The sequence below is a fragment of the Mauremys reevesii genome, linkage group 21 (assembly GCF_016161935.1).
Source record: "Mauremys reevesii isolate NIE-2019 linkage group 21, ASM1616193v1, whole genome shotgun sequence".
NCBI classification, from domain to species: domain Eukaryota; kingdom Metazoa; phylum Chordata; order Testudines; family Geoemydidae; genus Mauremys; species Mauremys reevesii.
Genome location: NC_052643.1, coordinates 5,039,891 through 5,054,018, shown reverse-complemented (window position 1 = coordinate 5,054,018; position 14,128 = coordinate 5,039,891). Strand labels below are relative to the sequence as shown.

At 54.8% G+C, this 14,128-nt stretch overlaps 1 protein-coding gene across 3 annotated transcripts in view; it reads right to left on the bottom strand.

Moving 5' to 3' along the window:
• The window catches only part of IGSF21 (immunoglobin superfamily member 21), a 256,335-nt gene that overhangs the window by 26,364 nt on the left and 215,843 nt on the right, over nucleotides 1-14,128 (bottom strand). For all 3 annotated transcript variants that reach the window (XM_039509529.1, XM_039509528.1, XM_039509530.1), the window contains exon 5: nucleotides 1,830-1,945. In XM_039509529.1, coding sequence (XP_039365463.1) covers nucleotides 1,830-1,945 — 116 coding nt within the window. The remainder of the gene's footprint in view (nucleotides 1-1,829; nucleotides 1,946-14,128) is intronic.

Below are 14,128 nucleotides of genomic sequence, written 5' to 3'. Positions count from 1 at the left end.
ATCAGCTCTGCCTGTAGCCTCTGCCACCCCCCACTCCACCTACACCTAGCACCGTCTCCTCTCCGTCCATACCTACCTCCCCACCCGTGCCCATCAGCTCTGCCTGTACCCTCTGCCACCCCACTCCCTCCACCACTACCCCCACTCCACCTATACCTAGCATCACCCATGCTCCATCCATACCTACTGTCCCCACCACCTGCACTCACACCCACTCCCTGGCCTATCCCCATCGCCACCCCCACTGCGGTACCTCCCATCCTTCTTGGGAACTGACAACATGGCGCTGCCTTTCTCCTCCTCCCCAAGGCAAAGGCAATTCTCCCAAGAGCCTGTGGCCGCACTACATCCCACCTGAACCTCCCCCCCAACACACACCCCTTTACACACCCACCAGCGTGTCTCCAAGGGCAGCAGCGCTAGCAGAGACCGGGCCTGGCCATTTTTACCACCCATCCCACAGCAGGTGTAGATGACTCAGTGCCTGGACACTAGTGTTCCCACTCACAGCTGGCTGGTGTAGACTGGGCGGGGGGAATATCACAGCCTTCAACCGCCACCAGTAGGGGGCAGCAGCTCCACCTGGTCTCCTCCATGGAAGCCTTTGGCTTTGCCGCAGAATTCGTGCATGGTGGGCAATGACATTGGTTTGGTTTGTTCGCAGTTTGTGGGTGATCAGGAGTGGATTCCACCAGTGGAGCGAGCAGGAGTCCACCTGTCAGCTCTGCCGATGAACCTCACACCTGACCTCTCCTGCCCCCCGTTAGTCCAGTCCCAGGCAACTCCCTTCAGACTGTGCAGCGGGATGAGTCTGTAAAATCAGGAACTAGCGTTTCCCTCGTGGTTTCAAACTAGATTTGACCCCAGCTGGGCTGGATGGCTAGCCCAAGCCAAGGCCACTGCCAGCGGGACGGAGTCCCAATCCCAACCGGACTGACTGGGGCAGATTTCTTTGTTGACTGGAAGAAAACGGAACCCGATTCTGATCATGGGGCCGGCTGCTGCTTGGCATGCAAAGGGTGAAACCCATTCATCTCCATCTCCTCCACACCAGGCCAGTTTGAGTCAGGGTCTCACCAACCCAGGATGCTCAAGAGGCTGAAAAACATCCTGGTTCCTGGATTTGTATTTTTACTTGGTGAGGCACAAACCTGTGCCCGGCCAGGTAACATACAGGCCGGTTACCCTGTCTGACCCCAGTAGATTCCTCTGCAGCGTCACTACTGACAATGAGACACTTAGCTTCAGAGTTCACAGCAGTGTCTCAGCACCAGGCTCAGCACGGAGTGGAGCTGCTGGGACCAGAACTGAAGATGGTAGGGAACGAGGGCACTGAGGGTGGTGGCAGCTGGGGAATCCTACAAGGGAGATCAGTCCTGGGAAGGAGGCCGGAGTGGGGGGTTACTATTTGCACTGGGGAGAAGGGTCCCTGGAGGGCTGGGGAAGCACGTCTACTCCAGGGTGTGCTCCAAACAAAGCATCAGGCCCATTGGTCCACCAGCCTGCATGCTTTCAGCTTGGACTGTAGCGATGCAGACACATTGCGCATGGGACTGTCCCTATGGCCTGTAGATAACTCCACTGCCCCTGATTTCATATCGTGCCTGCTGCAGGCTCTGCAGATGCCACCCCGCCATCCTGGCAGGGCAGGTTGCGCTGCTGCTCCTGCGCGCACTGTACCAGCCCTGCAGTCATTGCACGAGTGCCTGCACTGCGTGAGCCTGGCGTGCAGCGCTGGAGAGATGGACGGCTCGGCAGGCAGGCAGCGCCACACATGCGGGGCAGGAACCAAAGCACCACGGGGTCTCCTGTGCGCTTGCTGTACTCACCGTCGGGGCAGGCTTCCCTCCCGAGACTATGCAGACCAAGGTGAAGTTCTGCGCTTGGTAGCGGCTGAAGGGGGCGGGCGTGTCTGCAGCAATGACTGAGATGGAGATGGGAGGAGCTGTTGGGGAGAAAGACCAGGGTTATTCCCAATGACCTGCTATCGTGCCCCGAGCCGCACCGACCAGAGATCGTACAAGGAGCTTGTCCTACAGGGCACTGGCACAGGGGAAGTGGGTTGGGATAGGGCTACCCCCAGAGAGCATGTGGAGACTCAATGTGCCCCCCTCCCCAAATACACAAGCACCCCGTATATGCACCTCACACGTACCACACTAGTGCGCACACACACACACACACACACGCCTGCTGACACACACTTCCAAACACCCCGCTAACATGGGCCCAGACCCACTTCCCCCCACGCAACCTGTACTCACACGTGTGTGCATACTGTGTCCACACGCATGCATGCACAACAAGGTCAGGCTCCACCTAATGCATCCCACACAAGTCTGTGTAGACACCCCCCCACACCTGTGCACACAACACGGGCACACATATACAGTACCGCATACAAACCCATGGGAACCCACCGTGCACCAATATACATGCATACATCACACCAGATCACCCATGCCCCACCCCTCACACCCCCACACATGTACAAAACACACTGAAGCACCTCCCCAGACACGCATGCCTTCTACAGCACTGGCCACGGTACATCTATACCCACCCTGTGCCCAGGTGCCCACACGCTCCCTTGCCCTCTTGTTCTTGACTCTGCCTCCGGATGGGCGGGGAGCGTTGCAGCATGGCTCTGCCTCTGGAAGGGCTGAACCAGATCCCAGCGCGATGGGACGTGGAAAAAGTCTGGCCTCAGATCCGATTCCGGAGCCAAAGCCCACAGCTTGGGTAGGTGTGTAATGGTGACAGCCCCAGCGTGTTTTCGTGGCTTCTAGCCATGCAGAAACTTCACGAGTGAGGTGCTGCCCGGATCCCACACCCATCGCCTTCCTCTGCTGCTCATGCATTCACACTCCTGCACCTCCACCTCTCCATTCCCCCTCATTACGTTCACACAATCCCGTTAATCTAGCTCCGCAGCACCGACAACACCCTCCCTTCCCACTGCGGCATCCTCCCGGTGCAGGGGGAGCGCAGTGGGGCCTGGTACCGGAGGGGAGGAGAAGTGGGATGATGCTGCAGTGAAAGGCAGGGGGCTAGTCTCTGAGGCCTGGGAAAGAAAGGCCACGCCGTGCGGCAAGCTGTACATTTAAAGCTTTTAGGCAGATCGGAGGCGTCGCCAGAGAGAATTTAAAAAACAAAAACCAAAAAACAAAAAGGGGTAAGAAAAAAGAAAGCGCCAACCCTCTGGTTTATGTGAAAATTAACTATTGAACTGAGCAATAACAGCAGCCAAGCCAGGGCCCCAACTGACAGGAGAGATAAACGCAAACTGCCGCATCTGTAGCAACGGCTCCTTTTATGTGGCAGCTGCTCCGTGGCATGTGCAGCTCCTCTGCTGCAGGCTTCCACCTTCCCGCGCAAGCCGGCCCCTCCCGCCCATTAATTACAGCCGCGCAGAAAACTTTTTACGAGGGCTCGTAAATTTCTCCTCTCTCTCCATCCCCACCCATGGGTTGCCTCTCCCAGGCCATTCGCTCGCTTGGGGGAGAGAGAGACACATCTCGGAACGCATCGTCAGCCCCCCTGCGCCTTCATCCGTTCCCCTCGTGTGTCCCCGGTGGCCCCCGCCCTTTATGGGCCAGTAAATCAACACACTCGCCTCTTTCCCCGGCCTGTGAGAGCCTGTTCACATGCCACTTCCATCCCCTCTGGGCAGCGGGAGGGGAAGCCTGACCACTGCTTAGAGCAAAATAGAAACAACGCCCAGAGACTCCTTCTCTTGTGAGCGAGTGGCTCTTTACATGCGAGCTCCAGGGCCCTCGTTTCTAGGGTGCTGGTCTCAGGGAGACGGCAGCACTGATTGGCGGTAGCAGAACTAGCTAGCTCTCTCATTAGCGGGGTGAGACCACCGGCGCTCTCTGGGCTCACACTCTGATCGGTGGCAGGGCAATGGTGGCGCTCTCTGGTGTCATGAGACCGCCGGTGCCCGCTGATGGGCGGCTCGGGACCGCCGGGGCCCTCTGACTGGTATCACGGCATTCCTGCGACTAGCACGTCAGCCTCGGGCTGTGCTTTCACCAGATACCACGCCCTGAGCGGGGTGTTTGTTCAGCAGCGGGATGGGAGATGCCCCAGGGAAATCCCAGCCGCTGTTGCAGGCAGTGCAGGCGGTGACTCAGTAGGGGGCGCTCTTCCCCCTCTGTCCGTACTGACCCAATACCCCCGCTGGGCCGCATCTACAGACAGAAGTGGGGCCTGACCCCTATGCTTAGTTTGCCAGGCGCTATATTCGGCGTAGGATCAGCCCCTGGAAAATGTCTCTCGGCTTTTGCTCATAAGGCAGAACAGTCCCCATTAATAGTCATCCCCACTTGTAGAGGCCTTACAACAGGTGGGGTTGCCACGGGCTAGTCCCAGCTGGTGTAAATCCGTGTAGTGCCCGTGAAATCCAAGAAGCCACGTCAATTTACACCAGCTGGGGATTTGGCCTGGTGTTTTACCCGCGGTGAGAATTGCTAGCTGGATTTCCAGAGTCGGAACAGTTCCGTTTGACAAACACACGCTTGATTTTAAAGGTTTCCCCCCACCCAATAAAATAAATTAGCAACCACAAAACAAGCAGATTGTTCTGCTCGGCAGTCTCCTGAAAGGCATCTCCTGGGCTTTAGTTTGGAGCGTTCTGGTTTGAAAGAGCAGTCAGCACGACTGTCATTGTCTTCTGAGCGCAAGGAGCATTAATCTGTTTACCCTCGGCTGGGTGCTGACTTCCCAGTGATTCAATAAAAACAACGAGGAGGCCGGTGGCACTTTAAAGACTAACAGATTTATTTGGGCATGAACTTCTGTGGGTAAAAAACCCACTTCGACACAAAAGCTTATGCTCAAATAAATCTGTTAGGCTTTAAGGTGCCACTGGACTCCTCATTGTTTTTGTGGCTACGGACTAACACAGCTACCCCTCTGATAGTGATTCAATGTTTCCTTTCCATACCAGGCAGTTACATTTTGGGAAGGCCCTTCGGTTCTTACCAAAAAGATTTTCTGCTCCACTTGTCTCCCGACAAACATATGATTTCCCAGAGTAGCGTCCCTCCCCGGCGGTTAGCTGGGAACATTATGGAGTCGTTCTGTTTCGCTTGGGACGTTTTTCTGACTATGCCAGGAAAACAAATGGCCCAGTTATGATTATTTATAGCACAGGAGTGCCTAGAGGCCCGGACTGAGATCAGGGCTCCCCTGCGCTAGGCGCTGTACACACATGTAGTGAGAGAGACAGTCCCTGCCCCAAAGAGCTTACAGCCTAAATAGATAAGACAAGGGGCAGGAAGGGGGATCAGAGAAGGGAAACAACTTGCCCAGTGGCCACTGGCACAGCCAGGAGCGGAAGCCAGCTCTCCTGAGTCCCAGGTGAGTGCCCTAGCCACTAGGTTACACTGCCAGTTTCTACAAGCTGTTCTGCACCATTCATTCCTGTTGGCTTGCAAGTCAGTGCTAGCAGTGAATGCCTGTCTTGGGGTTACCACCATTCACCCAGACCACCTAGACTGAGGCCGCCCTCCCACTGCCTGATACCAGCAAAGATCCATTAGCGTTGATGGAGGCCCAGCTGAACTGCTGTTGCCTGGGGCAAGAACCCCCCCTTCAGCTCCTCCTGTGGGGCTTAAGCTTTTGTTTTAATAAGTGCCCTATGCTGCCCTGCTGGTCGCCGAGTTACCCCTGTGAACATCCCCCGTGCAGTCACTCCAGCATACCGGGGAGGCAATGCTGTCTGGTGGCAGGGCACCGGCTAGGGAGTCAGGACCTTTGTGCATGGCACTTTCACCACCCGGTGTCCATTTCCACGCCTGCATTTTGTCCTTTTCGAGTGCAGGCTCTTCGGGGCAGGCGCTGTCTCTCGGATGATCAGGGGGATGGAGAGCCTGCCTCACCGGAGGGGACTGGGTTGTCTCGTCCAGCATAGCGAAGGCTGATCGCTCTCCATAAACACATCAGGGAGGGAACCCCTGCTAAAGGACAACACTGGCCCCAGAACAGAAGGGGATAAACTGGCCAGGAGTCAACGGAGGCAGAAATTAGAAGCAGGTTTCTAACCATTAGGAGGTTCTGGAGCAACCTCCCACTAGGAGCAGTAGAAGGAAACCGATGGAGCTTGATCAGCTGAGGAATGGGATTATATGACGAAGTTCCCTGCAAGAGCAGGGTCTGGACACGTTGACCCAGGAGGCCCCTTTCCCGTCCTACGTTCCTATGTGCGTATACAGCACCTAGCACTGGGTGATCCTGTAGTTAGTAACAACAATAATAATAATTGTACCACTGGAGTCAGGCCAGGGTGACTCAGGTTTCGTGTGTCCAGGGGGGATGGAATGGAACCCTGGCACTGTCAGGTTACAGGAGCTAGGCGTATCCATTGATAAAATGCCTCTGAGTTGGTATCTTCCACTTTGAGGTGTGAGGCTGAGCTTCCTTGGGCCCGTCTCTCCCCCTTGTCTCTGGCTTCAGAGCAGGGAGACGCCGTTCGCCTTCCCTCCCAGATTCTTGGACGGAGCAGCATGCGTGGCGTGAATGGCCTCAGTCCGCCTTTGCTACGTGCCGTGCCCCGATCCTCCGTCTTCCCGGGGCGTCTGGCAGGTTAGAGGCCTCTGCAAAGAAGCAAATGAGAACTGGGAGAGGTGCCCACAGCAGGGCCATTCCCCGCCGTGGCAGCAGGTGGAAGCTCCCTTTCATGTGTGGATCATTATCGGCTGTGATAAGCTTGGGACTTGGCGAGTTCCCACAAACTGTTCTCAGAGGAGGTGCAGCAGCAAACGGGAGCTCGTTAAGAAGGTATGCAAATGGCAGCACATGCAAATACTCCCTGCAGCTGAGATCAGACTTGCTAGGCAAGGCGCGGGATCCCCCCATGGCAGCTTCACAGAGGGCAGGACGGAAAAGGACAAAGGGGAGACTTAGACGCAGCATGGGTGGCTTGACTGGCAGGGATGAGATGGCCTCAGCAGTGGGAGATGCCGGTGGTAGCAGAGGGGAAGCCAGGGGATGCTGCAGCTCCTAGCTGTTGGCTTTCTAATTAGACTGGTGAGGAGAAGCACCTGCACAGCGATGACTAGCTTCAACTGTGTCCCAGCAGAACCAAAGCCCATGGGCGCCAACTCCGTGGGTGCTCTGGGGCTGGAGCACCCACCGAAAAAAATTGGTGGGTGCTCAGCATCCACCGGCAGCTCCCTGTGGCTCCTTCCCTCCCCCCTGCTCCAGCTCACCTCCACCTCCGCCGTGAACGCCACCGCGTCCTGCTTCTCCCCACTCCCTCCAAGTGCTTGCGCCGTGAAACAGCTGATTCGTGGGGCAGGGAGGGAGCGGGGAGGAGAGGGAACACAGTGCACTGGGGGAAGAGGCAGGGATTTGGGGAAGGGATCCAATGGGGCAAGGAGGGGGTGGAGTTAGGGTGGGGACTTTGGGGACAGGGTTGGAATGGAGGTGGGGCCATGGGTGGGGAAAGGGGCAGGGGGGCACGGGCACCCGCTGGCAGCGGAGAAAGTTGGCACTTATGCCAAAGCCACCTTGCTTTCTGGGCTCTGCAGGTCAGAGCGCTGCTGAAACGCTCGGTCACTTCCCAGACCCCCAAGAGACGGGAAAGGAGGTCGGCCAGTGCAGCACATTCAAACACTCATAGCCCGGCCGGCCGGAAGGGACCATCATGATCAGCTAGTCTGAGCTCTTGCACATCGCAGCCTGCAGATGGCTGACCTTGAACCCAGAGCATCTGAAGTCAACGGGAGCGGACTGCAAGAAACACGCAGCACCTTCTGGCTGGGAGCCGCCAGTGCCAGTGCCAGTGCCAGTGCCAGGGGGGTATGGTTGGCGTTCGGCCCCTCAGGATTTGGTCCGGTGCGATTCCAGCTGCAGACACCCTGTCTCTGGAAGGCCCTCGCTGCGCTCCGACTGCTGCTACGCTTGCTTTGCCACGGGGACCAAGGTTCAACATGGAAGGCGCGGTGCTCACTGTCATGGTCACGGCAGGATCGCTCACGCCATGGGGGTGCCATGCAGCGACTTCGGCCGGGAGAGCAACCCTGGGAGCAGGAGAGGTCGGGGCTGGTGGGTGTTAATCTGAGCCTGCCAATAGCCTCCCAGTATCACAGAAACAGCATCTTCATCTGGGCTTCTCCCTTCCCCCTTCGCCTCCTGAGGACGGGAATGAACCTCAAGCATCACCCCAATCTTTCTTCCCGGTGACACAGGCACGACAGATGCTGATTGTGCCGCCTAGCCCGCTACCAGAAGCCACTCAGGGTCCATCTCCCCTGCAGTCGGGGGGCCGGGAATGGCAGCTCGTGTAGACGTACCCACGCTCCAAACAGAAGGGCGGTCGCTGTGGTGCGGGCTTCGGGGAGGACTGCACAAGCACTCGTGACCCGCTAGGAACTCACCTGTGCAGCCCGCAGCGAAGCCCGTGTGTCGCAGCATCCTCACTGCTATTTTGAGAGGGCTAGCGAGAGTACACACCCTCTGGCTGCAATGTGGACGTGCCCTCAGATACGACAGACGTGGGCACAGCATAAGAACCTCAATGGAAGAGAATTCATTCCGGCAGCTGCGTGTCTTGTGCCTGCGCTAATTAAGCGATGCCCCAAGGTGTGTGTTTGTGCTGCCGGGAGATAGTGCATGTGTCTGGGGAGGCGCTTTTTCCTCATGCCGTCAGCCACCCGGGGAAGCGCGTTATCTCCCGCTCACACGAACCTCCCGGGGCGTCTTGCCCACCTCCACACAAACAGCGGGAAGCACATTTCCTTGCCTCTCCTGGCGACATTCCCCTCCAAGCGCTTCCCTCTGTGAGTACAAATCCATCAGATATTCCCGATGCCGCACCTGCATTGATGTCCCTAAGCCGAATTCGCCACAGCCGACAAAAACTCACCCAGGCACTTCTGTCACAGCAGAGACGGGAGGGAAAGTTTCACTGAGTGCTCGTTTCTGGCAGAGGGAGAATAGGAAAAGGCAGGGGAAGCTGCTAAGGGATTTTTGGTTCTTTGTCTCCACTGATGCCTGAAGTTTCATTCGGCTCTGAAAAGCCTCCCCAAGGAAGAGCCTCGCTTGGTCCGGGGTAGTGGCAAACTCAGGTTTGTTTTGCAGGCCTCTCTGAGTTTCTGGGGATGGTTAGCGTTACACTGGTGGTCCGGACTCAGGCCTGGACCCAGAAGGTGAGCCGTCGGGGCCAGATTCTACTCTCAGGTACGCCAGTTTCACTCTGAGCAACTCCACTGTCGGAGACATTCGAAACTCACACTAACGCCTCTGAGCGCAGAATGTGGACCAGAGTCACTCACCTAGAACCCACTGCCCAGCTGAGGCTCGACACCTCCAGAGAGCCCTGTCTGGCTTTCCTTGGGAGCGGCAGAATCCATCCAAATGCCATTGGGAACACAGACTGGAGGAGTCTGTGCTGGGTGGGAGCTGGAAGCAACACAACCTGCTCTCACAAAGGAACAGCACCGGAGGTCACAAAAGAGTTTTGCCTTCTCCTCGCTTGTCTGTCCATATTTGAGCTCCTGCAGGGAGAAAGGAGAGTCCATCCACGTTCCCAACAGCAGAGAAGAGGCTTGTCTGTCTCGGGGCGACTCCTATGGGGAAAATCATCTTTCCAGCAAAGCAGCTCTTGGAAAAATATGGGGTTAAAGCAGCAGATGAAAAAGGAATTCCATGGAGATCCTCACATCTTCTGCCTGGAGCAGAGACTTTACTGGTGTCAGCGCTAATGCAAGCAGGGAACATACCTGGCCCCAGTTGCTAGTTGGACATGTAATTGAGACTAGGAAATCGATGTCACCAGCAGGTGCTAATGTGATGCCCTGTCTAAGTATGATTATGTCGCCCTCTAGTGGTCAGATGGCACCCAGGATAAGAGCCTTCTACTTGCTCACACTTAAGGCTGAAGTACTCTTCTAGCTCATGGCTGGCCATGGAGTCTTTACAATGCGGAAGGACCATGTGGACCAGAGCAAAAAAGCAGAGTCCTGGCCCAGTCACATTTGGGGTTGGAAGGCAGGGAAAGAGATGGGTTCAGCTCCTACAGCTGATCTGGTGACCCATGTAATATAGACGTCAATGGAAGCATCTGAGCAACAGATTTTGCAAAGTACAGACCCCAGTGTCATGTAAGGTGGGGTTTCTTGCACTTTCCTTGGAAACACGGGGGACTAGCCATTGTTGGTGGGAGAATACCAAAGTGGACAAGCAACTGGTGGTCCCATGCAGTACTTCTTATGTTCGTGTTCTTACGCGCCTGGAAATATCCTCTCCACTTTGGGACAACCAAACCAGCGACCATCCCCTAAGAATCCATTTCAGGATGCTGTGGGACCTGGACACTGCCATGCAGACGTGGAATCACACTCAGTAAGGCAGCTGATTCTTTTGGCGAATCATGACCCTTAGGAGCATTCGTTCCAGGCTCCTGGTGGTCGGAGATACCAAACCTGGGGAAAATGAAGAGCTCTCTCCTAGTGACAGCCGGTTGGGTGGGGAGCAGAGCAGACACCTGTTCACCTCACATATATCCCAGGGACATTGCTGGACATGCTAACGCTGTAGGGGAGAGCGCTGGCAGTGGAATAAAGGAAAAAGCCACTCTTGTGTCTTATGACAGATGACAGGAGCTTGCTGCTCAAGATGAGACATTCCGTCATGTCAAAACCTTCTTCTCCGGAACCTTTGGTAACAAATAACCTGCTCCCTCCTCCCCCGATTCCAGCACGGTGAAGGCCCCAGAGTAAAATCCATAGATCTGTGTCACGGCGGGAGAAAGATGGACGTGGCGAGCCAGGAGAGAAATCGCTCCAGATAGCAAAGGAGAAAGATGGGAGATGGATATACGGAGAGCAAATTACGGCAACGTGCAGGAAATATAGACACCAAGACAGAGGAGATGTGAGAGTTTTAAATAATTGAACTCCCCCAGCCTAATCCAGGCCCTGCCATGGAACGTGACAGCTGCTGAGTAGCCACCCCATGGAAGATTTGTGCTGGTTTAAGCAGCCAGATCTGATTTTGTTGTGTCAGTTCAAGGGATAATAAAACAGAAGCACTGCACCATCAGACAGTTGCTGCCAAGCCTCTCCACTCACATGAGCACCGGGGATTATTGGTCAGAGTCTGGTAGCACCTACAGGTCCTGAAGGAGATCAGGGGCCCATCACACGAGGTGCTGTACGCGCACATGGTAAGAAAGGGTTCCTGCCCCAAAGAGCTGACAATTTAAATACAGGTAACAGAGAACACACTTGGGAAGAAGAGCAATACTCCCACCCCTATTTTAACAGATGGGGAGATGAGTCCCAGACAGATGAAGTGACTTGCCCAAGCTCAATTGGGAAACCTGTGGCAGAGCCAGGAAATGAACTCCCATTTCCTGAGCTCAAGCCCAGCACTTTCACCCCAAGCCCATCCTTCCACCCAGCGAGTAAGAAAAGCAAGTGCAGGGTCCAGCTGCCTCTCCGGACCCAGATGCTCTTTCCATTGCCAGTGGCTGGGTAAGGACGTGCTCCTGCCAGCCAACTCCCACTGATTTGGGGGGAGTTGAGGTGCTAAGCCCATCGCAGGGGCAGGCAGCGCTCAGTGCCCGGTGAGAGTGAAGGGAGCACAGTGAACCTTGTTAGGGCTTCCACAAGAGTCCAAAGGGCAAGAGAAATCCCCAGCCGGTAGAGACTAGCCTGGCATTCGTCTTGGCTTGACAGTGTCTTGTGGCAGTCAGTTCCACCGTCTGATTACGTGCTACACTAGTTACTCCTAGATTCCCCAGCCATCAATGCCAAACCAGTGCCCCTAAGTGGGACCCTGGGACCCATGTGAAAAGCCCCTCATTGACACGGTGAAATATACACCCTCACAGCTTAGCTAAAACCACCCAGAGCAACAGCTGAGACAGCCTGTGCAAAGAGGCTCTCCGTCAAGTGGGAGGATTTAATGAGCCCTCGTTCAGCCATGCTCTGTCTTCGCTCAGATAAAGGAGACAGTGGGTAATTGGAGAGGAATGGGTGACCCACAAGGCCTTTCTGGCCTTTGAGTTTCAGGAACCCAACGTAAAAATAAACCCCGGGCCAGGCTCCTCAGCTGTCGTGAAACCACATCACACCACTGACGTCGACGGAACTGCCTTCCTTTACATCAGCTAGCGGATCAAGTGCCCTGCGTGTTGTCAAAAGTGGCATCTCTCCGGCAGCCAGACAGGTTCTAATGAGAGAAATGCCAGGCTGCTTAGCTTCACTGGCCATTTAGGAGTGGCAAAGTGCTTTCTCACTGTCTGCCTCTGCCTGCGTCTCTCCATCTCCTTGCTGCCGTGTCCCTTGTAACCTTCCCCTTCTCTTCCTTAAATCACCCTCCCTCTCCCCCAGCCCCCGCAGACCAGAGTCACTTATCACATGCAATTAAAGGTGCCATCCGGAGGAAGGAAACTTTACCTAATGCTGAGACCTCTAAATTTAGAGCCAGCCGGCAGGGAGTTGTAAAGCATCTCTGCTGACCTAAGGATTGTCAGAATTTAATGATGTCGCCATCGGCCTGGCCCGGGATGAACTCGGAGAGACAGTGAGCAGAGAAGAAAAGCCAGTCCCACCTCTTGAGGAGGTTCTACCTTTTGTCTCTCTGTGGGAGCAGTGCTAATTAGAGAGGAGAAATTTTGCCCTGAGTTTGTTTCTACCACCAAGGGATATCTGAAGGGAGGACTGAAAAAAGGAAGGAGAGTTTCTCTTGGATTCAGCAGAATTCATGACTTCAGACACTGTTGACTCCACCAAGAGAAGACTGTGTTCATGGAGAAAAGATGGTTGAGATAGAATCATAGAATATCAGGGTTGGAAGGGACCTCAGGAGGTATCTAGTCCAACCCCCTGCTCAGAGCAGGACCAATCCCCAGCTAAATCATCCCAGCCAGGGCTTTGTCAAGCCTGACCTTAAAAAACCTCTAAGGAAGGAGATTCCACCACCTCCCTAGGGAACCCATTCCAGTGCTTCACCACCCTCCTAGTGAAAGATTTCCTAATATCCAACCTAAACCTCCCCCACTGCAACTTGACAGAACAAGGAGTAATGGTCTCATCTGGTACCACTGAGAACAGTCTAGATCCATCCTCTTTGGAACCCCCCTTCAGGTAGTTGAAAGCAGCTATCAAATCCCCCCTCATTCTTCTCTTCTGCAGACTAAACAATCCCAGTTCCCTCAGCCTCTCCTCAGAAGTCATGTCCTCCAACCCCCTAATCATTTTTGTTGCCCTCCGTTGGACTTTTTCCAATGTTTCCAAATCCTTCTTGTAGTGTGGGACCCAAAACTGGACACAGTACTCCAGCTGAGGCCTCACCAATGTCGAATAGAGGGGAATGATCACATCCCTCAATCTGCTGGCAATGCCCCAACTTATACAGCCCAAAATGCTGTTAGCCTTCTTGGCAACAAGGGCACACTGTTGACTCATATCCAGCTTCTCATGCACCGTAACCCCTAGGTCCTTTTCTGCAGAACTGCTGCCTAGCCACTCAGTCCCTAGTCTGTAGCAGTGCATGGGATTCTTCCTTCCTAAGTGCAGGATTCTGCACTTGTCCTTGTTGAACCTCATCAGATTTCTTTTGGCCCAGTCCTCTAATTTGTCTAGGCCCCTCTGTATCCTATTCCTACCCTCCAGCATATCAGCCACTCCTCCAAGTTTAGTGTCATCTGCAAACTTGCTGAGGATGCAGTCCATGCCATCCACCAGATCGTTAATGAAAATATTGAATAAAACCAGCCCCAGGACCGACCCTTGGGGCACTCCACTTGATACCGGCTGCCAATTAGACAGGGAGCCATTGATCACTACCCGTTGAGTGGTCTAGCGAACAGGGTCTATTCCTGGCTTTGCCACCAAAAATGTCTCACCTGGGCACTTTGCAGAGGTGTATTGGTCCAGGTTAGCAGATCTCCATGCAGGACCAGGGCCCTGATGTGATGTGATGGCCTAGTCTAGGGGAGGCCAGCACCTGACTCAGCAAAGGAAGGAAATTTGAAACCACAATGTACTTACTCAATGTTGCAACATTGTAGATGGAAGCAAAATTCCTCCTGTATCCCCGTGAGTGATCATTTTATGCCCTGAAGCACAAGATTTGATTGCCCCTATTATCCTGGCTTGCATAGCTGCAAACG